Below are 21,982 nucleotides of genomic sequence, written 5' to 3' on the forward strand. Positions count from 1 at the left end.
GTCCTCCCTCACTTCCAGGGATTTTCGGAAGCCCGAGAGCAGCTCTTAGCTTTGCGCTGCTTTCCGGGTGTTTGGAGGCCGCGCAGTGGCACTTGCGATGAGAGGCAGCCCTGTGCCGGAGCTTCTTGCCTGCCCACTACAGCAATGCGAAAAGCTTGAAAAGAGAGGTTAAAATTTCCTTTACAACTTAATTTCAGCACAGCATGGGGAGGGATCTGATGCAAGCGAAGAAAATTGGTTTAAAACGCAAGCGAACTAATCTGTGCTGCTCAGAGAGATAGGCAGAAAACGCCTTTTTAAACCACTGGCTTGTACCCAGTACTAGGAACTCTGATTTTTTTTCCTTCTATTTAGTGACTCCTCACAAAGTGGGTGAGATAGTAACAGAAGGGGCATGACTGAGAAAACGAGTGGCATTTTTTGGTGAAAGCTGTGCACGGGGAGCAAAGAGGAGCACTTACAGCAAGAAGCATCCCCCGAGCCGGCGCGAATGGCGGGGTCGGTCCGGGTGCATCTCTGTCCTCATTATTTGCGGTAGAGCTGTACAGTATTGCAAGCTGTAACGCTGCAGATGAGGAACTGGTGTCAGGTGGGTGTTAAACCCCTTTAAAGAAAGGAAAATTTGAAAACAGGAAAAACTAAGGAGGAGGAACAGTTGGGAATGGAAAGTTTTCTCTTCCATTTTGATGTAGGAGCTTTTATTAAATAGTTCGTTTCTGTTTGGGATCAAACTGATTTTTTTTAAGATAAGCAAGATAGGAAAAAACACCAAACTTGATTAATACCCAAAGTTATGGCTCAGATCAGTTACCTCTGCTGATTGTAAGCTTGACTAAATAACACCTCTGAGCACTTCCTTACACGCTGTAACCGACAGTGCTGTTCTGTGTTTTGTTTTCTCTGCAGGCGTCGGCTGATCTCCCAGCGATCTTCTCTGGAGACCCTGGAGGACATTGAGGAAAATGCCCCACTGCGGAGGTCATTTTATTTACTGTCTGTCTGGTTACTTGTCTGTAGGACATGAGCACCACAGACTAGCTGTCCTTGCCCATGCTGAAAACCAGCTACATATGTCCGTTATACATGCTTCGTAGCGGGTAAAGGTATGGAGACTTCAGGTGCCCTGCAAGATGGCAGATGACGTGAACTGGACATTAACTGGCTTTAGATTGTTGAATAAAATGGGACTATTTAAATCTGATGAATAGAGAAGAAGGTTCAGTTGTCACTAACAGTGGCAAGTATTAGACTTTAACATAATATATTTAAACATATATTCAGTAAAGTAGGCTTTTTAAGATTAGCATCTTTTTGTAGTGTTTGCTTCTCTCAGTATATACAAACTTATTCCAGTAATCAGCATTACTGTCTTTGTGTGTTGGCTGGTTGGTTTTTGATGACCACCTCAGTAAGATATCTACTCCCATCCATGTTATATCAGCAGCTTCGTCACAGTTTTGCTTCTACATCCAAGAGGCAACAGCTTCTCTGGGCACTGCAGGAACTGGTCCCTAGGCATCCTCTGGAGTGAGGGAAGGTGGAGCAGCTGTTTAACAGCTCCAAAATGGACTGAGCAATGTGTGGTATGCTTCCAACACAGCTGTTGAGCCAGGCAGTGGCTTAGTCTTCAGTGTCCCTCTGTCTTGGGGACTGGTTTATATTGGTATTTAGCCTATAGCCTTGTTTATCCCCATGCAGTTTGGCTGTCTCTCCCCACCTGGAAGTGAAGACTGAAGAGCAGAAGCTCTACCAACTGGCCTGTTTCCAAGACTTGATTATTTTTGCAAATCCTAGTGCCGAATGCTTACCGGCATGCTATGACGCATTCTCATGAATGATTCAAACGCATATAACTGGCAAGAAATATAAACAAAGCATGGTTAGTGAGGCAGTAATTTTACTTGCTAATTGACAGAATTGTTGGTAGTATCACTCTCTTGGTGATACGTTCCTATGAAGAAGGAAAGGAGCAACTGCAACCCTAGAGAGAGGGAATCGCAAGGATTTTGCTAACAGGAGGAAGGCAACAAAGTGAGGGGGTGATTGCCGGAGTGGGGTCTTCGTAGGGCAGAGCTGGGGTTACAGTTTCTTCTCCAGACAGGGGTGAGGGAGATGCAGCAAACCTAGTCCTCCTCCATCCCTCCCAACTTCCTCATGTAATTTGAAAAGGGGAAAGATTTCTCAAAAATACAATGCACTGCGTCAGTTTGCCCTCAGATTTGGTAGCTACTGGAGGCCAAGATAGTCTTGGCCGCTAACTCCTCTCCCAAAAGCTGTGCTGAAATCCCCGGCTGCCCCATGAGCTCGAGAGCTACCTCGGTGCTCTTGCTCCAGGACGCAGTGGAGCAAAAAGCAATGATGAGCAGTGAAACGCAGCACATCCTGGTTTCAGCTGAATATAAAGAGCCAGGCGGGATGGGGGTGTGAATTTGTCTCGTTGTTCCTTCTTGGGGCAGTATCTGTCTCTAGTCACAATTTTTATAAAAAGTGTGTCCAGAAGTAAAATAGATTTAAGGATTAATGCTTTGAAGAGAGATTTTCCCAGGATAGTTTGTTTTCAATTGTTTTATATGCTGTCAGGAACATGAAAACTGATATTTAGAGCTAAAAGCAAATAGGGATCACTCTTGTAAATGAGAAATTTTAGTCTTTCTAAAATTAAAAAAAGAAAGAACTTTCTTCAATAACTCCCTTAGCAAAAGCTGAGGAGGATAGAAATGTGTGTGTTTGTATGGGGAGGAAGAATCACATAATGATTTACCAGGTTTCATTTCATTTTTTTTTCCTCTGAAAGCTAAATCTAAGCTATCATAGCAGATTACAGGAAGTTTTATTTTGCTGAGATTTTTTAACTTTTTTTTTTTTTTTTTTTTTTTTTGCATGAAGGAAGGGTAGTGGTGCTTTCTCTTATTATTTTAAATATTTTCTTTTTTTTTTCTTTATTTGACCTGTCGCCTTTCCAGACTTATTGTCTTCATTGTTGTTGCAGATTCCTAAACCTGGGTGATTTGAGTCATTTGTCTAGTCTTTCCTTCCTGCCTTTGTGCACACTTCTTTGCTGTACAGCAGGGAACTGAGTACGCTGCTTTTTTTTTTTTTTTTCCCTTTTCCCCCCCCCCCCCCCACCTGATTTATTTTTCAGATGTCGGACTCTCTCAGGATCCCCCAGACCAAAGAACTTTAAGAAGGTTCATTTTATCAAGAACATGCGGCAGCATGATACCAGGAATGGCAGGTACTGTGCATGCAAAGGCTGCTGCTTCAAAGGCAATTCGTGGGGCAGGGCAGACAGGGAAGGTTCAGTATCCCGATGAAACAGCAGAGTGACCCACTGCAAATTACCTCCCACCCAGTCAATAGCAGCGGTTAACGGCGTCTCTGGGGCTGGAGGCTGCGCCGTGCGCTCCCGGCTCCATGAACCGGTAGTCAACGGGATTGCTCTCCAGCAGCTTCTTAAGGGCTGCGTCTCCGTAACGCAAATAACCGTGTAAAAGGAAAATCAGCGGTGCCGTCAGGGAGGGCTAGGCCTGGTCTGGCTGCGTGTCTTTGAGGACGGTGCCGGGTGGTACGTGGAAGAGGGCGCACGTGGCTGAACCTGCCCGGAGTGACTCGAGCAAACAGCGGCAGGGATTCAGTTTATGCAGCGGCATCCGTGCTTGCGGGGCAGATGCAGGCGGAGGGGCTCCCTGGGACACAGGAGAGGAGTTTCAGCAGACACCAAACCGTATCACTAGAAATTCCGATATAATACTGAGTAACAGGTTTTATGAATCGAATTCTGGCAGGTGGCACTTGGCTAGAGTAAAGTTTTCCCCATGGTTATTCTCACATCTATAATTAAATGTAGCAAACAGTCCTAGTCAACATAAATATTTTTCAAATGTGGCTCTGGGAGGTGGTAGCTTTTTAGACACCACTTATGTTGAAGGCAGATGCATGCAAAGCCATTGACTTCACTATTGTCTGACTGGTGGCTGACTATTGTCTTAACAGCAAGTGTGTGTGGAAGCAAACGCTAAAAAGCAGCCCCCTAATTTCAGTCTGTTTTATGCATAACAAATATACATATGTTCTGGGAATTTCTTACATAGAAAATATTTATTCATAAAGTATTATACAAATTCCACAAAGAACTACTAATGTCTGAGATACGCATATAAAATATATGCATAAATGTGATGAAAATATTACCTATAAAAATGAATAAATAATTCATAACCAGTCTACAAAATAAGACTTTCTTTTTCTCCATCTGTTGCAAAAACGTATCTGCAAAATACACACAGCATTTTATCTGGAATTTTATATCAGTAATTATGTCTGATAAGAAACCAGAATATTTTTCTTGTCACAAAAGCAGTGAATAAGCTTTTGTTATTCAACTGACTTCTTATCTTTATCAGCACACACAGTTTTGCAGGTTATTTCCATAATCACAATAAAGATCCATTTATCTGGAACACAGATACAACAAGATGCATTGTTTTTGAAATGCTTTTCATCCTATCGACAAAGAGTCACAGAGATGTTAGCTAAATATAAAATGTAAAGTCGACACTGTGTGTCCCCTTAAGGACAGCTAAATCTAGCAGTAAGTAATTGAAGTATGTACCCTGCTTTTCCAAGGGGTCTGAAGACCTTTTGCAGTCACTGAAGTTAATGGCCATTCTAGATGAAAAGGGCCTCTGGAAATTCAGGTGAAGCTAGTTTAGCTATTCAACCTAAAATCAGCGGAGTTTTTGAGTGCTTTGAAGTCTTTGCTGTTCGTGTCCTCCCCAGGTCCCTGTAATGCAGGGGAGCTCAGGTATCGCAGTGGACAGAAAATCTTCCCGGGTACCTTTCCTGCATCGGGGATCTCAGCCCAAGCAGTGGAAATGTGGGATTGGCCACAATTAAAATAATAGTTTGGCCAGGAATAGCTCAGCGGGGGAGAAGCCACCTCTACAGACCGCAGCATGTCAGTGATTCCTTGTAAGCTTCCTGTTGATAGTTTTATGTGCTGGTTAAACCAGTTTCTTTGGATTTGTGGGACATGGCTTATTATGGAAAATTAGTTTTCCTGGGCTGTATTACCAAAGCAGTCTTGTAAAACAGGGCAAAGTAATTTGCCTATTAAAATGATGCCAACCCTATCAGACAAATCAGCAAATGTAGCCACCAGTGTGCGGTTTGACCCAGTGAAACCCAGCGCCTTTACTCAGCAAGTTTATTGGTGGTATCTTTCATAAACTGTGAAGCAGATTTCCTACCTAGGAGGAGGGGCCGCCAGAGCAGCAAGGTGAGCCAGCTGAACAAACAGTTCAGGGTGAGGATGTGACAAGATCGTTTCCAGAATCGTCCCATATAGCAGGTATAAAAGCAGTAAAAAAACAGTCTTCTCCCACCTCCATGCTATTGTTTTTTCAAGTTTTTATTAGGATGTAGTTCTACTACATACTCTTTGGCCAAAACCAAACAGAACCCATGGGCTACAGAAGGGCATGTGGTAAAAGCAGACCCGTGAGCTTTTTACTGCCCTTCTAATCGTGGGGCCAGGCACGCACAGAGGCTGAATATTTGCAGTGTCCTCACTGTTGATAATTACTCTCAGCCACTTTCAGATGGTCCCGGCTTAAACTTGGGAGACACCAAAAAGATGTCTTCTACCCGGGCAGTGCACGTGGTTCATGTACCTGCTCTTTGCATGCGGGGAGCAAAGCCCTAGTAGTCAAACTTAATGAATTGGGTATGAGAAAAGGGGTTACAATATTCAGAGTGTAGAGAGTGTATGTTACATTGCATGATTGCAGTCTTTTAGTGCTACATGATGCTAAACCAGGGCAGATGCTAAAGAAAACAGGTATTTGTTCTTTTAGTCAGTAGATACTGATTTTGTTGAGAGCCTTGTGCTCAGCAAGTTTCTGTGGTTTTATAGCATACATTTCATTTAAAAAAATGGAAGATTAGCTTTTACGCTCTCAGACAGTTGCACATTGTCAGAGCTCTCTTGCAAAAATAATGATTGCTCTGAACCATAGTAATTAATACAGCTTTCTGGTGAAATGCAAGAACGAAAGAATGAAAACCTTTTTATGCAGTAACTGTAAACATATCTGGATGGCACAGTGGCAATCAGGGCATGTAAACCCACTCCATCTTGGACTACTTCTGCTGAGATAGCTGATACAGAGCTATGCAGTATCTTAGATGCTTTTAACTCTTCAGCAGAGAGCTAAAATCCAGGAAAGTGTTTTTCTTTGAGAAACAGCAGCCAGCTTCCTCCATACCTTCCCTCCTAAAGCATACTTAAAACAAATTTCTGGACATTCTGGACCAACAGACCATTATCAGCCTGCAAATTTTTCATTTTCCACTCATAGCCTTGAAATAATATATTTATTTTATACTTTTAATACATTTTATACTTTTGTGCTTAGCTTTTGACCAGTTACGGTAGATAGACCAGCTCTGATCTTTTTTCCTTGGGGCCCAAAGTTGGTCGTTTCTCTTTTTGAACCAGATGAATGAGATAGAGGATGTCATTGACCTCCGTAAAAGGATTGCCTATCTGGCTGCTTTTTATACTGGCCCTGGAGGTGTCGGTGCTGTGTCTCCTCAAGAAGTCGTCCACTGAGATGAGCTTTTAGGGGAGCTGCAGAGCTATGAGATGTCGCTGCTCTGCATTTCTCAGCTTTGCTCACACTCCCGGGCTGCCTTCTCTGCACCTGTTCCAGCCCAGCTCCTAAATCTGTTTTGCGCCAACCTCCAAATGGTCTGCTAATGGAGATTTTGTGGTGTCCTAGCCACACAGACAAGGAGAAGCAAGGCACTCCTCTCCCACTCTGCTTGCAAGATCTTTATTTAATGAGGGTCCTACAGTTTATGGAAACATGGAGACAACTCTTGGGTCTTAATGCAAATGAATCAAAGCTGATGCTTTTTGTTTCTCTTGGTCTGATTTCTTCTGATTCAGCAACTTTTCCATGATAGATTCCCAGTGTTGCCCCTGCTTGTGGATGTGGAAGGCACCAGTTTGATTTTTTAAAATATTAAGAGGGTTTTTTTGAGGGAGGAATAGGGCATTGGTGGAAGAGCTGTATTTCCAGAAGTAGCTAGAGGGAATAGGGGGAATATGCCTGGTGGGAACTGTGGTTTTCTGAATTCAAAGATGCTTTCTGATGTCAGCCAGAAAATCTGTGCCAAGTTTCATACATCAGCAAACAAGGCTTTCAGTGAACAAGAAAGCTGTTGTGAGTAATAACCATTCAGCAATAAGCAGTGGCAAGCACAAAATCAATCCTGTGCCAGGTTTTCTTGCTTGTTGACTGCCTTGCCCAAATACGAAAAATGATTCCACCCAGCTTTATGACTTACTGCTGCACCGTGACAGCATCTTACAGCTTCTGAGATGCTTACCATGGGTAACGGGTGTTACGGCATTCAAACAAACAGTGGGATTTTACTGTTTCCGCTGCAGGAGAACTTTCTAATGCCATATACTTGTTTATCATTAGAAACCTTCCTTTATTACTGGGTGAATAGTACCTTGCTTTTAAATATGATTTTAAAGAAGAAAATAGAATTGCAGATGTAGAACAATTCAGGAGAAGGAAAATTGATCATTCTACATTTTTTCCAAATAGTTATACGCAACAACTTTCTTGATGACGTAAACCATTCATTTGATTTCCAAGAATTATCACTAAATTTGTCCCATAAGGAAATGGTGCTTTTAAAAAACAGTATAATGGGTACAAAACTTACATATATGTCCAGTGATTTTCAGACAGCATGGAATAAAATAACTTGCCAGGGTTTGTCATCCAGCTTTGACCAATGCAGGAGAAAGGACAAAAACTCGGGGTGAAATCTTGGCCCCATACTGATCTGTGGCAAACAACATGAGAAGAATCAACATTGGAGGGCAGAGCAAGGAAATGAAATACTTTGGACCATAAGCGGAGCTTTTTAGTATCAGCGTAAGTAAATTCTAATGCTGGTCAGGTTAGAAGTGCACAGACTGCCCCCATCATGCCTTAGGGGGATATGATGGGGTGCAGCCTGTTGGGCAGTTTTAGGCAGAAGAAAGGTCTTTTCATTGTACAGTTACACAACTGTCTGTGTCCTGAAGCTGGTGAGGAAAGAGGCTATATTTAGAAATAAACAATTACGTATCGGTATTATATATCTATACATCTTGATCAAGTGTCTCTTGGCATCTTGCGCATCTGCTTCTCCCTTTAATTATGTAGCTAATGGCAGTTTATACAGGTTTATGGAAAGTGAGTCTTTACCTCAAGGTAGTTTTGATATTGTTTAATGATATGTCAGAGCTTGGTGGCGAAAAGTAATAGTGTGGATGTAAAATGGGTAGGCTGCTCTAAGGGACTTGATTAAATGTCACACGGTGACTTTGCAGATGATGCTGAGATTTGGAGGCTGGCTGAGAAACACAGAATGTTTTCTGTAAGAGTAGCCTGGGTTCTGAGATCAGCTCTGAACTGTCAGGGCTACTTGCTGACCTTAAAGGTGAGACCAAAGCTTATATGACGTTTATACCTGACGTCTGTGCAGCTACTGAGTCCAGTGATAGTGCCCATAGGCCATGAAAGATGATGGAAAAGATGGAGAAAATTCAAGGAAGGACCAGAGGACCAGGAAGACAGTGGAGGGATCTGAAAGCTTATGATAATAATGAACTTTGACTTGATCCAGGAATCCATCTACTTCAGGAACAGAAAGTTGAAAATCAAGGGTGTCCTTTGGTTTAGCAGAGAAAGGTCATGATCAGTAGCTGGCAGTTGGAGTCCAAAAAATGCAGGCTCAGTGTCAGCTACACAGCTGTGGTGTGTGTCACAGCCGCTTGTTGGGGTGGGTCAGCTGAGGGGCTGGGGGTGCATCGCAGCTGCTTCTTGGGGTGGGTCAGCTGGGGGTGCGTCACAGTTGGTTGTTGAGGGTGGGTCAGCTGGGCGTGCATCACAGCTGCTTGTTGGGGTGGGTCAGCTGGGGTGCATCACAGTCTGTTGTTGGGGTGGGTCAGCAGGGGGTGCATCACAGCTGCTTGTTGGGGTGGATCAGCTGGGGTTCATCACAGTCGGTTGTTGGGGTGGATCAGCTAGGGGTGCATCACAGCTGCTTGTTGGGGTGAGTCAGCTGGGGTTCATCACAGTCGATTGGTGGGGTGGATCAGCCGGGGGTGCATCGCAGTCGGTGTTGGGGTGGATCAGCTAGGGGTGCATCACAGCTGCTTGTTGGGGTGGATCAGCTGGGGTTCATCACAGTCGGTTGTTGGGGTGGATCAGCTAGGGGTGCATCACAGCTGCTTGTTGGGGTGAGTCAGCTGGGGTTCATCACAGTCGATTGGTGGGGTGGATCAGCCGGGGGTGCATCGCAGTCGGTTGTTGGGGTGGATCAGCTAGGGGTGCATCACAGCTGCTTGTTGGGGCGGATCAGCTGGGGTTCATCACAGTCAATTGTTGGGGTGGATCAGCCAGGGGTGCTGCTGGGTTTTTTTTGGTTTGGTTTAGGCATAGCTGACAGTTATCAGAACAACTGCTCGTGTCTCCTGATGGACACTCTTTCAATAGGGCTTTTAGAAAAACATCTAGTCTGGATTACAAGTAGAATGTATTCAATATTTTCTTCTTAGAAAACCTTACAGGGGATGGCACTGCACGACTTGCTAGCTGTGTAATGTAAGGCACAGCCTTCAGCATTTCTGTAAAGATCCAGTTGTGCAGTACCTTATTTGTGAGATGAAAATGTTCACATGTTAAAAAGAGGGGAGAGAAATTGTCGATGGTAGAAATCTTTCATTATAAATTCCTCAATGATAACGTCTGTTGCTTTGCATATTGTGGTGGGATTTTTAAATTATAGTCTTTGATTTTTTTTTATTTTCTTTTGTATTTTAGAATAGTCCTTATCAGCAGCAGAAGATCCTTCTGTAGCATATTTTCAGTGCTGCCATATCGAGACTGTACCCAAGTCGGGTATGTATATTTATACACATACTATGTAGTCTTTCTGGATGTGCATGTAGAACTGAGTAACAGCATGACAGAGGTTAATGCTTTTAAATATCTGCTCTGAGAAAAGATAAATGTGCTTGCCTTGTGGGACATTACCAGGTTAAAACTACAGTTTTGAGTCCCCAATTTATTTATTTGTGTTCTTGTATCTTTGATTATTAAGTAGGAGAACCTTTCCCATCAACGTTCTTGAAAAATGCACTGTTTTTTGTTTCTTCTGGCTTGACTCTTTTTTTGACGAAGCAAGTATTCTAGACAGCATAAGTTTTATTTTATAAACAGTCTTAACTTTCTGATCTCCTGCGCTGACAGTGCTATGGTGTGTTTTTCCACTACTATAGAGAAATGATTGAATCTAAACATAATTTTTGTTGTAATTCACTTATAGGTATTTATATAACGTTTTTTTGTCCTTTTAGCTATCTCTCAGGTCATTGAGTTACTGAAAACAGTTTTCAATGCTGCCTGGTTTCTTTGGAAATAATGCCATGCAGAGTCGTAGTTGGTGTAAGCACCTTCCGCGGAGCTGCACTGACTTGTGTTACCCATAGGGTTTATTTGCACTGAAGCGGCTTTCCAAAGCCCGGGAAAGCTTTTTGCTGTCGCAGTGGGACCGCAGAAGTGAAAGACGTTCGATGCAGCTAGGAAGCGTGGTCTCGGGGCCCGGCTTGCTGCAGGCGCGTTCAGAAGCACAGGGCAAGGGAAGGAAGGGCAGCGCCGCCGCAGCCCAGGGCAGCAGAGGAGGTGGTGGCCACCTTGGCTGCCCACGAGCTTGCCCACTCGCCAAGGAGCTGTGAGTTGCCTTTGGTCAGTGTTGCCTCAGCCCCTACAGGGAAAAGCAGCAAACCGGAGTCTGGAGGCAGCTGTGTTTGCAAAATTTGGGGGAAATACTCGGCTGGTAGAACGGGGTGGGTTTGAGTAAGACTCATGAATCATCTTGAGTCAAGCTAATCCAGCATGTAAAGGATGAATTTGGCTCACTGTTTTCAGCCATTTATTTAATTCTGGAGAATTATTTGCCAAAAGCTGCTCATGCATCAGCAATTCAAAGCAAAGAGAGATTATTTTTAATGTACAAAGGAAAGAGGTATCTCGTGGGAAAGTTGACTTGCTCTCCTGTCTCCTACAGTAAAATATTTCCCTTAATTAAATGGGAAGGACACATCAGGCAAATTCTTGACAGACTATCAGCGTTATTCTTTCTTCTTTGGTGTACTGTCATTCATTTATGGTCACTGCCCTCTGGAAATTGCCACTTTATTGAAAATTGAATGTATTCTGAAAGGCTGATGGCTGGTTATATCTTCTAAATTACAGCAGTAACGAGCCCAGCTGCAAACCTAAATATTATTTCAACATGTAATGTCTTGTACTGTGCTTGCATCGCAAGAAGGGCATGGGATGAGAGGGTGGAAAGTGCCAGTACTCAACAGTCCAGCTCAGTTCCCTTTGTTAAAACGCCAAGATTTAAAAAATGCCCTGTGTCTTTCTTCTAGAGCATCAGAGGAAGAGAGGCACAGTTAAATGGTGCCTCCTTCCAGGAACAGCTGGTGCAAAGAACAGTCGAGGCAGTATAGCATAAACTGTAGTCACACTGTTCAGGCTGCACAGTGTGTGCTTGCTTCGTTAGACATTTTGGATGTGGAGCAGGGGGTGGGGGAGCAGAGACACTTTCAAAAGTCTGTAGTGACAGCATCCTTTAACTTTGCTTTCTGTTGATTCCTGGGTTTCTAATTCATCTGTCCATGGGGAGGATGTCCTGACTAGTTCATGTTCAATAACATTTCTGAACACTTTAGGAAAAGAAACAAATCGTCCAGTGGACAAATCGTCCACTTTGTCCATGTCCACAGTCAAAACAGAGGAGGGGGCTGCTTGTGCATGCAGCAGAGAAATACTTGGTGTGACAGGAGCGCGCAGCAGAGTTGCTGCTGCTTCTCCAGCTCTGCTTGGACTCACAGGCTCTGGGCCAGCGAGGAAACCACAAAGCACAGCTGGGTTTTGGGGTGGCTGCCAGTCCCCATTACATTGTAGACAGCACAGAAGAGCTCTACTGTATCCGGGCTGGATAAAGCTAAACTGTGCTAGGAGACCCATTTCTAAAACCTGTCTGAAAAGCGGTTCCTGCAAGCGCAGCAGAGCTCTGCCTGCTTGGCCGGGATTGACGGGGCAGCATCGCCCACTTATTAACTGCGTTCAAGACGCATACTCAAGGCTGTGGCCTTCTCCTACCCAGCTCTTGAGCTGAGCTCAAACCATAATAGCAAGAATCTTCCCCAGACTGTGGTGTTACATGGTTGTACACATGCAAATGTGCATCAGGGGCTGCAGAGAGGAGAGCCATTCAAGTATGAGAAGATGAAATCTGAGCTTCTCTTGGCCTTTCCTGTATCCTCCTCCCTTGCTGCTTGCAGTCAGGCAGCTACAGGCTCACCAGAGCGGCACATGGAAGGATTTTGAAAGAAAACGTACTCCAGAGCAGTGCCAAAGTTGCCAGCAATAAATGACAGGTATTTTTACCTGCTGTTTCAGAAGGCCCACCTGGTTGTAGGTGCTGGGGCTAAGAAGGATATCATGCACCAGGGAAATTCTTTTCTCTAGTTTGCTCTGTTTTGCTGAAGAGAAGTGAAAAGTTAAACCAAACAGTAATATTCTGGAGAGAGAAAAAGTCATGAACAGAAATAATCTCTAGAATTTTTTGTCCTCACAGTTTTGCCCCAACTGATGTCAGATGGAAACCTAACATTTTAGCTTATAATGTTTTTGTGCAAGCAAGGAGGGAATTAAAATCTAGATTCAGAAAGGTCTTGAGATGCATTATCTCTGGCTGAAATCACTGCAAGCAAGCTACTTCTGTGGATCTGAGCCAAAATTTTTGCTCTCCAGGACTGAATACATTACGATTGCCTACATCTTTGCTCATGGCATGACAGCAGGTGCAGCTTCCCCTGTCTCTGTGGCCAATAGTAGGGTAATATGCAGGACCAGAGCTGCCTTTTTACCCCACATCTAGACCACCAAAGCAGTTGTAAGAGCAGAGGTTTCCAGGTGAAAGCAGTGTAAAGAAGATTAAACTGCAGGATCATCTATAGCACCTAGAGGATCCAGCCGCACCGATCGTATTGCAAACTGTTTGGGATCTTTGGGTGTGGTTTGGTTTAAATGAAATATAAAGTCATTGAGTGAGGCATAGTTTAGTGCTCAGGCAATTCAGGTACTGTCATGGGCTGGTGGTACTGCAGAATCAGTTGAGCACTTATTAACTCTAAATTTACTAGAAATGTTGTTAGTGGCTACAGGGTATTCGTGATCTGCATTTTTCTGCTGAACAAAGTCTTGTTTACCCATAAAACACTTGGTTCTGTTATAACACAGAGATTTTGCAGTAATGTTTACAAATGAAACAGATGCAACAGAAAATGCAGCCATGACTACACCTTTTTTACCATGGAGAAGATGCTTGTGCTTTATAAAAATTGTTTCTCTGCTCTTTGCTCACCATTCACTGATACTATGCTGTATATGCATGCTGACACTACAGTATTCTTTCTTAGTACTAACAAATTGTAAGCATCATACATAATGTAAATCTAATACTATTTTTTTGAGTTCCTCTTTGTTATTTAAATACAGTCCTCCAATGGCTAAAAGAGCTACTTTGTAATGGGTATTGGAACTGGATTTCTGGTTCAGCATCCGCTCTATTCTTCCTAGCAGCAGATGAGAAGTAATTCCTGTCTGGTTCTGCAGATTGGCAGAGCAAGGACAGTAATTACTGTTATCAGAGGTGCACCTTGCGTCTCTCCTGTCACTGTGGCGCACACCTCCTTCGCTGAAAGGCGGGTTGTGGTGGGCGAAGCTGGCAGTAAATGGAGCTGAGCCTTGGAATGGTTTCTCTTCCAAAGCGAGAGCGAGAAACGCTCCAGGTCTCTGGCAAAGAGCAAGCCCATCACACGCTAGCTCACCACGCATGCATACGCATGTGCACTGGCCTCCACTAGACCCTCAGAAGGGATCTGCGTTGGGGCAGCCCACTCAAGCCCAGCTGTTTTTGGATGGGTGACACAAGATTAAAAGAAATTATTTAGTTGGAGATTGCCTTGAGGTGGATTGGATTGAAACCATTGGAAACAGGAGTTGAGGATCAGAAAGATAAACGGGATATTAGCCATTTCTAAGTGTAACCTAATAAAGTAGAGCTATATTTCCTCCATAATATGGTGTAAGAAGTTTCCGGCCTATTCTCCACTGCCTATACGGACTTGGCGTGGGAATTCAGTGGTTTTAGGCACCATTTCTCCTAGAGTTTCCAAGGAGGCAGTACCACACTGGCAAGCCTAATCTGCAGGCACCAGTCAAGTAGTCCCACGTGGCCCGCAGGACACAGTAACCTTCACAAGGTCCTGCATATGCATGCATGAAACCGAGAACAATCTAGTTTTCATTAAATATTTGAAGGTGCCTAAAAGTTTTCTAAAAAGGAGATGATCGTGCAGGTCAGCCATTTTTAGCAGTATTAAAAAGGAGGAGAAGATTATCATGTTGTCTTTTCCACCAAGAAGAAAGGTAGTGAAATTAGTTGGTTGTGTAGTTCTGTTATTTTTTTTCTTTGGCAGACATTATTACGCTTCTTAATTTAAAAACGTGTTTTTGAAAAGAGATTTCTTTAGGTTTCTTGTTAATAAGACATACTGAGCATTTATGTTCATTCACTGATTGAAATCAGTGAATTTATTATGCTTTTATATTATTTTGTGTTGTTCTATGAAACTGTTGAGAGCTTCTGTTTCTGTAAAGGAGATTAATCTAAGAAAAACCAGAAGCAGGAGCAAAGCTGGTGGTGCCACACAGATTTGACATGGGAATGGCTCACTTTAGCTTCAGCTCTCGGTCATCGGAGCAGAAGTGAATGTCAGTGGTGCTGGAGGCGGTGTGCGAAAGAACAGGAAAATCCAGAGCACTGAATAGTGCACGTCCCTATAAAACTGGCCAACTCACCTTACATTTTATTCTTCGTGTCACTGAATTGAAGTGCTGGGTGGGAGCACCGATGAGTTCAGCGCGGCCGAGACGGAGGCCTTTTCAGTACTGTCCTCCCGGCTCGCGACGCGTGGCCCCCGTGGTCGGCGGGTCGGTGGGCCGGGCGCCGGCCGTCTCCGCGCTGTGCAAAATGAGGCGTGCGCGGCGAGGAGGTGGACTTGTCCCACGCGCGGTCTGTTAGTTTGGCAGGTCGGGTAACGGGCGTTACAGTGCACGTGGAAACCGGGAAGTGCTTGAAGGAGAGATGAGAGCGTCAAAATTGCCCTGTGTGTAGCAGAAACGGGCACCCAGCCAAGCAGGATACCGCTATCATGTCCGTCCGACTCGTCGCCGAGTTCCTCGCCGTTCCTCTCCCCCAGTGGATTTCTATACACAAGACAGTTTTGATTAAGTCACTGACCTTGAGCACATTTCCTGAGCATTTATCATTCCATAGACTTTGGGAAGAATAACTATCTATTTTCCGCATATAACAAGGGACTGAAATCTCCCTGCTTTTCTTTACGTGCCCCCATTCCTTGCATCTGCTCAGTACCCTGCTCACTCCCAGACAGAACAAAAACCACAAACAAGTGCATATTCGCTTTACAGAAAGGCAGGTAAATCTAGATTGTTCCCACACAACACGACATTTCAAGCTAAATAATTTTATAAAGCCACCGTTGCTTTATTGCTTTTCTTTTCTCTCTTTTTTTTTTTTTTTTCTTTTTTTTCCTTTTCGGTGAGGTTCATGAATCCCTCCCCAAAAGGTAATAGGGTTTAAAGTTTGAGCTTTTTCTCCATGTCGGGCAGAACATCAAGACAGGAGCTGACATGCTGACACCTGAATAGAGAGGAGAAGGAGGATACTGGCCCGTTGGAGGAGTCTTTGCACCGGCTTCTCCACCTCCTTTCCCTGTAAACTGCAGATAGAGTTGTTGCTCTAGCAATCCCGGAGGCAGTTTGGAGCTGAAAACAGAGATCAGTGAAAGCAGGCAGCCTTAATCAGCGATGCCAGCGGGAGAGACGCTGCTGGGCTGGCTGGCAGCACGTCCCTTCCAGGGCTGTTGTTTTCCTTGTCCCCGCTTCCAGTACAAATTGCTTCCAGTGAAGAATGAGAACAGAGTTTTCTCCTGATGTCTCATTGCTTGTGGAGTAAATCCTAACAGTTAGGAATCACTAAAATACAGACACAAAAAATCACATCTCTAAGTAACAGTAAACCAGATTCTTTTTGCAATAAGTAGAAGGTTTTTTTTTTTAATATATCTAGAAATCCTTTTAATATTTAATCAGCTCCTAAATTATTCACAGGTTAAAGTGCTCAACTGTTGCTGTCATTTAAAGAGCAAGCGCCCAGCAGGAGTCTTGCATGGGGCTTTATAGATCACGTCAAAACATACGTTTGATTCATTAAAGAAATGTTATACTTCCAAAGCTAATAATATCCAATTTATATTCTGTTAATCCATGCTTGACTAATAAAAAGCACAGGGTGAGATTTCCTGTTTTTATTCTTGTTTATTCGATACTCCAGGTAAAGTTACGCAGTGCAGTTGCAGAAAAACTCTGAAATGTATTAAGGGGAAGAAACTTTCTTCTTTTCTCAGTCTCAGACAACCAAAATGATATGCTTAACTGTGAGTGTGGTTTATAACACCTCTCAGCAACATGCTTTTTGGAAATGAGATGCATGAATAGAATATTCAATATGACACGCGTGTAAACCAGGATAACTCCCCAAAGTCTGTAGGAAAATGGGCTCTATTTTTTTGTCTCCTAAAGAAATGTCATCCGGGTCTTTTAATTTCCTTAAGCTTTCCCTGCTCAAATTCAGTGAAGGTTGTAAAATTAAGTTACCGTGATTTATTTTAACTTTTTAGCATCTGCTCAAATCCCTTGAAATTTTTGTTCAAAAAAAAAAAAAAAAAAGTGCTTTTGGAAAGTAGAGCCCAGGAAAATCAAAAGTGAGGAAAAGAAGTAAATTTTCTTCACTTAATGGCCTCTTTGGCAAGGATTATCTTTTCTATTACGTGTTTTTAAACACCTTTTACTAGTGGATATTGGTTTACATAACTCCTCGGTGCTATAGGTAATCTGAATAACAAACCTAGCGTTTGACTTTTCCTCCCTACAGTCCCTCCTCCATGGAGCCTGTTGACCGTGGCACCACGTAGGGGTTGAGTCTTGGAGCACTTGGCGGCGGAGGTTTCTGCTCCCGGGTAGCCAGCCCTTTCCGTGCTGGCCGTACCCCAACAGCCGTCCCGACTGCTTCCCGGGCGCAGCTCCCCGCTTTGCGGCTAGCAAAGCCACGGCACGTCCGCACCCTTGCCTCGCTGGCTCTCAGAAGCCTTCTGGGCTCTCCAAAGTTGCACGAGGAAAGACGAGGCTGTCAGCACCTCTCACGCAGCAACTGCGGGCGTTAGTTAAAAACTTGCAGGCCATGGTTCAGTGAAGCATTTGAGAACACTTATAACTTTAATCTGAGCAAATTGAAGTTGTTGTTGCTGTTGAAATCACTTGGATCACGCACACCTAGAAATGATACTGGAATGAGGCTAAACAAAACCTTACTCAACTAGAGATGGTTAAGCATATGCTTAATTCAAATTGCAGACACGGAGTTGAGAATGCTCTCGGACCTAAGTGGAAATCAGCCAGCAAAATATCACAAGATAAATTTTCCAGAGCTGTACAGAGTCATCATTTGTGGAAGATAAATTCACTTACAGTCTTTTTTTTTATCTTCACTGTCATCCTGATTATGAGGCTAAAGCATGGGCTACAGCCTGATTCTCTTAGGCATGTCATTTAACTTTAAGTGTAAAATGTCATATGGATCAGTCCTCTGAAAATAGATAGCCAAGTTTCCGTCCGGCGATGATAGAAGGAAAGCTGGATTCCTCCTGACGGCCTCAAGGAGCAGAGCCTCTTCACTCAGCTTTAAACACCCTCTGTGCTTAGGCGAGCAGGAATTCCCCCCGTCAGCTTTCCGAGGCAGCTCTTTCTCTGTACCGGCAACGTAGGGAAACATAGACATTTGCTCTGGAGGGGTAGGTTATTCATTAGATGGATTTAAAATGTATAAACTAGGTCACTGGGTCTTACCTGAAGTTTATATGATTCCCACTTCCCTCCTACTTCCAAATCCTGTCCAACGCAACCAGTTATTAGAAACTGATTTTTGCACCATGAGTTGAAGATGACGTGCAATCTGGTAAGAAGTAGGGCTTTTATGTAACTTACAGCTATGAAGTATTTTAAACAGCATAGCACTGCCTGCAGGAAAAGTTGTCTGGTCAATACTTTGCATTAATATGTTTGGATTATTGTTGTTACTTTATTTCAGCTTTATGTGGTGGAAGGTACTTAAGGCATGTGTATTAAGAGGTGTTTTCTGCTTCTCATAAGAAAAGGGTACTGAGCTCTGGTTTTTTGTTCTCCAGGGATGTGAAGTTGGATGGTGGACGTCAGTGCCACGCTGCAGGAGTGTGTCTGAAAGAAATCATTGGTCTTGAAGGCGTGGAGCTGGGAGCGGATGGGAAGGTAGGAATGCTTCAGTTCCCTGTCTGCTGATTTTATGAAATAAGGCAAAAACATGATGTAACTGATGACAGATATAAACACGAAAATAAATTACGATGTATAGTGCAACACAATAGTTAAAGCACAGTATGTAAAACCTATAAATAAAATCAGCAGGAATGCAAGAGGACTGTCCAAGCAGTCCAAGCCAGCCACTCTGTTTCCCTGAAGAAATCTGCCTCTGACAACATCTGAGTCTGTAAAGCATTACTGAATCGCACAGCATTCCCCTGGCTCTAGTGTATCACTGCAGCATATATTGACAGCAGCTTGAAAATAATTTCTGGTAATAGTTTAAAGTACAATTTTATTTTCTTTCAATTTTATTTAATAAGATGAATTTGAGTTAACAGTGTATTTGTCCAAAAGAGCAGGAACACACTAGTACAAACGTGATGAGTATTTCAAAATCTATGAGTGTATTCATTTGAATAGAAAAAGTAATTATGAATCTTCAGGGAAATTGATTCATTTTAAGCAAATATATAGAAAAGAGACAATTTTATTAATAAATGAAAACCTTTTGGCTGAAACCCTGATCTGTTTTTTACAGTTTGTTCATCCAATCTCCTGTCATTTATTTGTTTTAAGGTCCCAGGTCAATGCTCACCTAAACAAGTGACAGGCCAGACCATTGGCTGTAAATTCTTGAGGACAATCTACCCACTTATATATAAGTTAAAGCTCACATCTTTTATGTGATACATGTTCTGATCTGCTCATGAATCAGTCTAGGGTCTGAGACTCATTTTTTTCTTCAATGTTATGGTATTTTGGAAAGTAAACCTATAAGAAGTAAGGCATAATCTACTTTTGTCCAAATGGGCAAGTAGAAAATTGGTACATCCTTTAAACATATTTTTGTCACAAGTTATTCATTCAAACCTAGTCCATGTTGGTAGGTAGCAGATGATCTCCAGCAATGTTTACTGTAGACTAGTACCTCACATATGACCCCCAAAAGTCCTAAAGGAGAAAAATAGCAGAGAAAGTGCTCAAGTTCAAGTAGTGTCGAAGTTGATTTGCCTGTAGTTGATATGTGCAGGAGAGTGAAATCTGCTCAGAGAAAGCCCAGTGAAAAACAGGACCAAACTGGAATACTTCTAAGTGTGCTCCTTGAGTTTTTATAAATCCTGTGTATTACAGTTTGTGTGTGTGTGTTTGCTGTTTTATTTTGTTTAAGATATGAATGCATTTGCAAAAGCTTCTGTGCACAGATGAACTGACTACACTGCAGCAAACGTAGGAGACTGATGTTCATCTGTGCCTAACCGTCAAATCTAAAAAAAAAAAAAAAAAAAGTCGTCACACTTTGGCTTCCCTTGCTTCAAATGGGGATGCACCAAATGAATCGTGTTGCGCTGAGAGTAACTCTCTGTCCATCTTGAATTTCTTTCTAGACTGTGTCTTACACGCAGTTCCTGTTTCCAACGAATGCTCTGGGAGCACGGAGGAACACGATAGACTCCACCTCGTCCTTCTCCCAGTTCCGCAACGCAAGCCATCGTAGCCTGTCTTTGGCGAGAGCTAACAGCACCCAGGGGAGCATTGATGCAGGTAGCTCATTAAGCAGCTTGTTTTAATATCCTTGCCTACCCTTGTGATAGGCAGTTATCGGGAAGGAATTTGGTGGAGTTACGCCACGTTTTACCCCTTTTTTGCTTAAATTAGGCCGAATATAGTCTCTAGCTGATGTCGTACTTCCTACAAATCTTGGAACGCCTTTTGCGCCCTTGTTCTGTGCTTGTTTAGCCAAGCTGGCTTGCAGCTCATGGGAAGTTAGGTAAGCAAAATCACTGGTGCGTGGTCAGCTTACCAGCCGCTGACGGCGGCCGGCGCACCTCCTTGTGTGCCCGGCGTCGCACGACTCGTCGGTGCCTTGCCTTGCTACGGAAAATATACAGTGGCAGCACGACAGTCGTAAGCCGAAAGCATAAATCGTACTCGTGACCTTTATTAGGGTGGGAAGAGCTGTGTTTGCACAACTGGGCACAAAACGTTTGCTGAAGCCCTACGTGCTTGGGATATTTTGGCATGTTAATTGCAATAAGTGAAAGCATTTGCATAAACAGATGAAAACTTGTTGCTGGGATTAAAAGTCAGAAGCACTTTCCCGCTCACTTCCCTCTCATCTGGGCATGGCAGGATGTATGGAATCACATTAATGTGACAGACTTAAAGCCTTGGGCTTGTTTATGGAGTTACATATAATTTTGCCGTTTTCTAGATGTACCCCTTTTGCAGTTCTCTAAGCCCCAAGTTCACAGTTACCAGATAATTCGTAAGCTGTAGGTTCTCTTTATCTTTGCAAATTATATTATTATTGAAAGAGTTAGAGTTGGGATATTCAAAATCTTTAAACTCTTTCAGAAACCCTGCATGACAATCATTTTGTGCATTATCTGTGAACTTTTTTGCCATTTATGTTAAGCCTAGAGATTTCCTGATGCAATTAATTCCATTCTTACATATACAATTGTTTTATAGGTAGTGACCTGGGGGACTATGTTGAATATGACCCAAATCTTCTAGACGATCCCCAATGGCCATGTGGCAAACATAAGCGGGTTTTAATATTCCCTTCATATATGGTAAGTGGTATGCAAACCTAGCTGTACCATAGATCAATTTTGCTAACAATATCTAGAATGCTGAGTTGCATTTGGCCCTATTTTAAGAAGATTTTTTTTTTAATCTGCTAATAACAGCTGTTTGGAATACTTTGTGCTAAATGCCAGTTACTTACTGGGACATGCAAAAACAAACTCATGAAGGTATTGCAAAAGTAAATGCTTTTATTACTGCGCTACTTCATAAAAGTTTTAGATGAAAGGCTTGTTCGAACAATGCATTCATTCTCTTTCATTCAGAGGAAAATTTTTACTTCCTCTAATTGGCATGTCTTACAAAATGGGAGGATACCCATGAGGGTTTTTTTAAAGTCTTGAAATTGCGTTGTGTTTTGATGCTTATCATTCATTCATCAGAACAGAACTTCAGTGTCTAGTAGAGTCTTTGTTTCCCAAATATTTATTTTGCCGTGGAACAGTCCTTCCTTTAATTGCAGCAATTACTGGCAAAGCATATATATTTTTCACCATATCCAGTGCTCATAACTGTATAGTACAGACTCAGGATTGTGCCTTTATATGAGCTCTATCTCAATATTTTGTGTGGTGAGGAGTCTGTAGCCTTTTATTAGTTGCACCAAGTCTTTAAAATTCAGCATACTTTTCTGGCAGAAATATTGCAAGATGTAGTGTAATCATAAGCATGTTAGCACATATCTATCTGAGTTACGTATCTGAAGTAGTGGGAAAGTAGTTGGGAAAAAGCTCATTCTTTTTTCAATATGATGACTTATACTT

The 21,982-nt window shown here is 42.9% G+C and overlaps 1 protein-coding gene across 2 annotated transcripts in view; it reads left to right on the forward strand.

The window, feature by feature from the left end:
• CABLES1 (Cdk5 and Abl enzyme substrate 1) overlaps nucleotides 1–21,982 on the forward strand; it is a 64,334-nt gene that overhangs the window by 30,231 nt on the left and 12,121 nt on the right. Inside the window, exons 2-7 of one of the 2 annotated variants that reach the window (XM_062570219.1) lie at nucleotides 907–978; nucleotides 3,143–3,235; nucleotides 9,894–9,971; nucleotides 18,476–18,575; nucleotides 20,015–20,171; nucleotides 21,102–21,205. In XM_062570219.1, coding sequence (XP_062426203.1) covers nucleotides 907–978; nucleotides 3,143–3,235; nucleotides 9,894–9,971; nucleotides 18,476–18,575; nucleotides 20,015–20,171; nucleotides 21,102–21,205 — 604 coding nt within the window. Of the gene's footprint in view, nucleotides 1–906; nucleotides 1,104–3,142; nucleotides 3,236–9,893; nucleotides 9,972–18,475; nucleotides 18,576–20,014; nucleotides 20,172–21,101; nucleotides 21,206–21,982 lie in introns of those variants that run through there. The other variant, XM_062570220.1, reaches the window with a different exon arrangement.

This window comes from Rhea pennata, chromosome 2, assembly GCF_028389875.1.
Source record: "Rhea pennata isolate bPtePen1 chromosome 2, bPtePen1.pri, whole genome shotgun sequence".
NCBI classification, from domain to species: domain Eukaryota; kingdom Metazoa; phylum Chordata; class Aves; order Rheiformes; family Rheidae; genus Rhea; species Rhea pennata.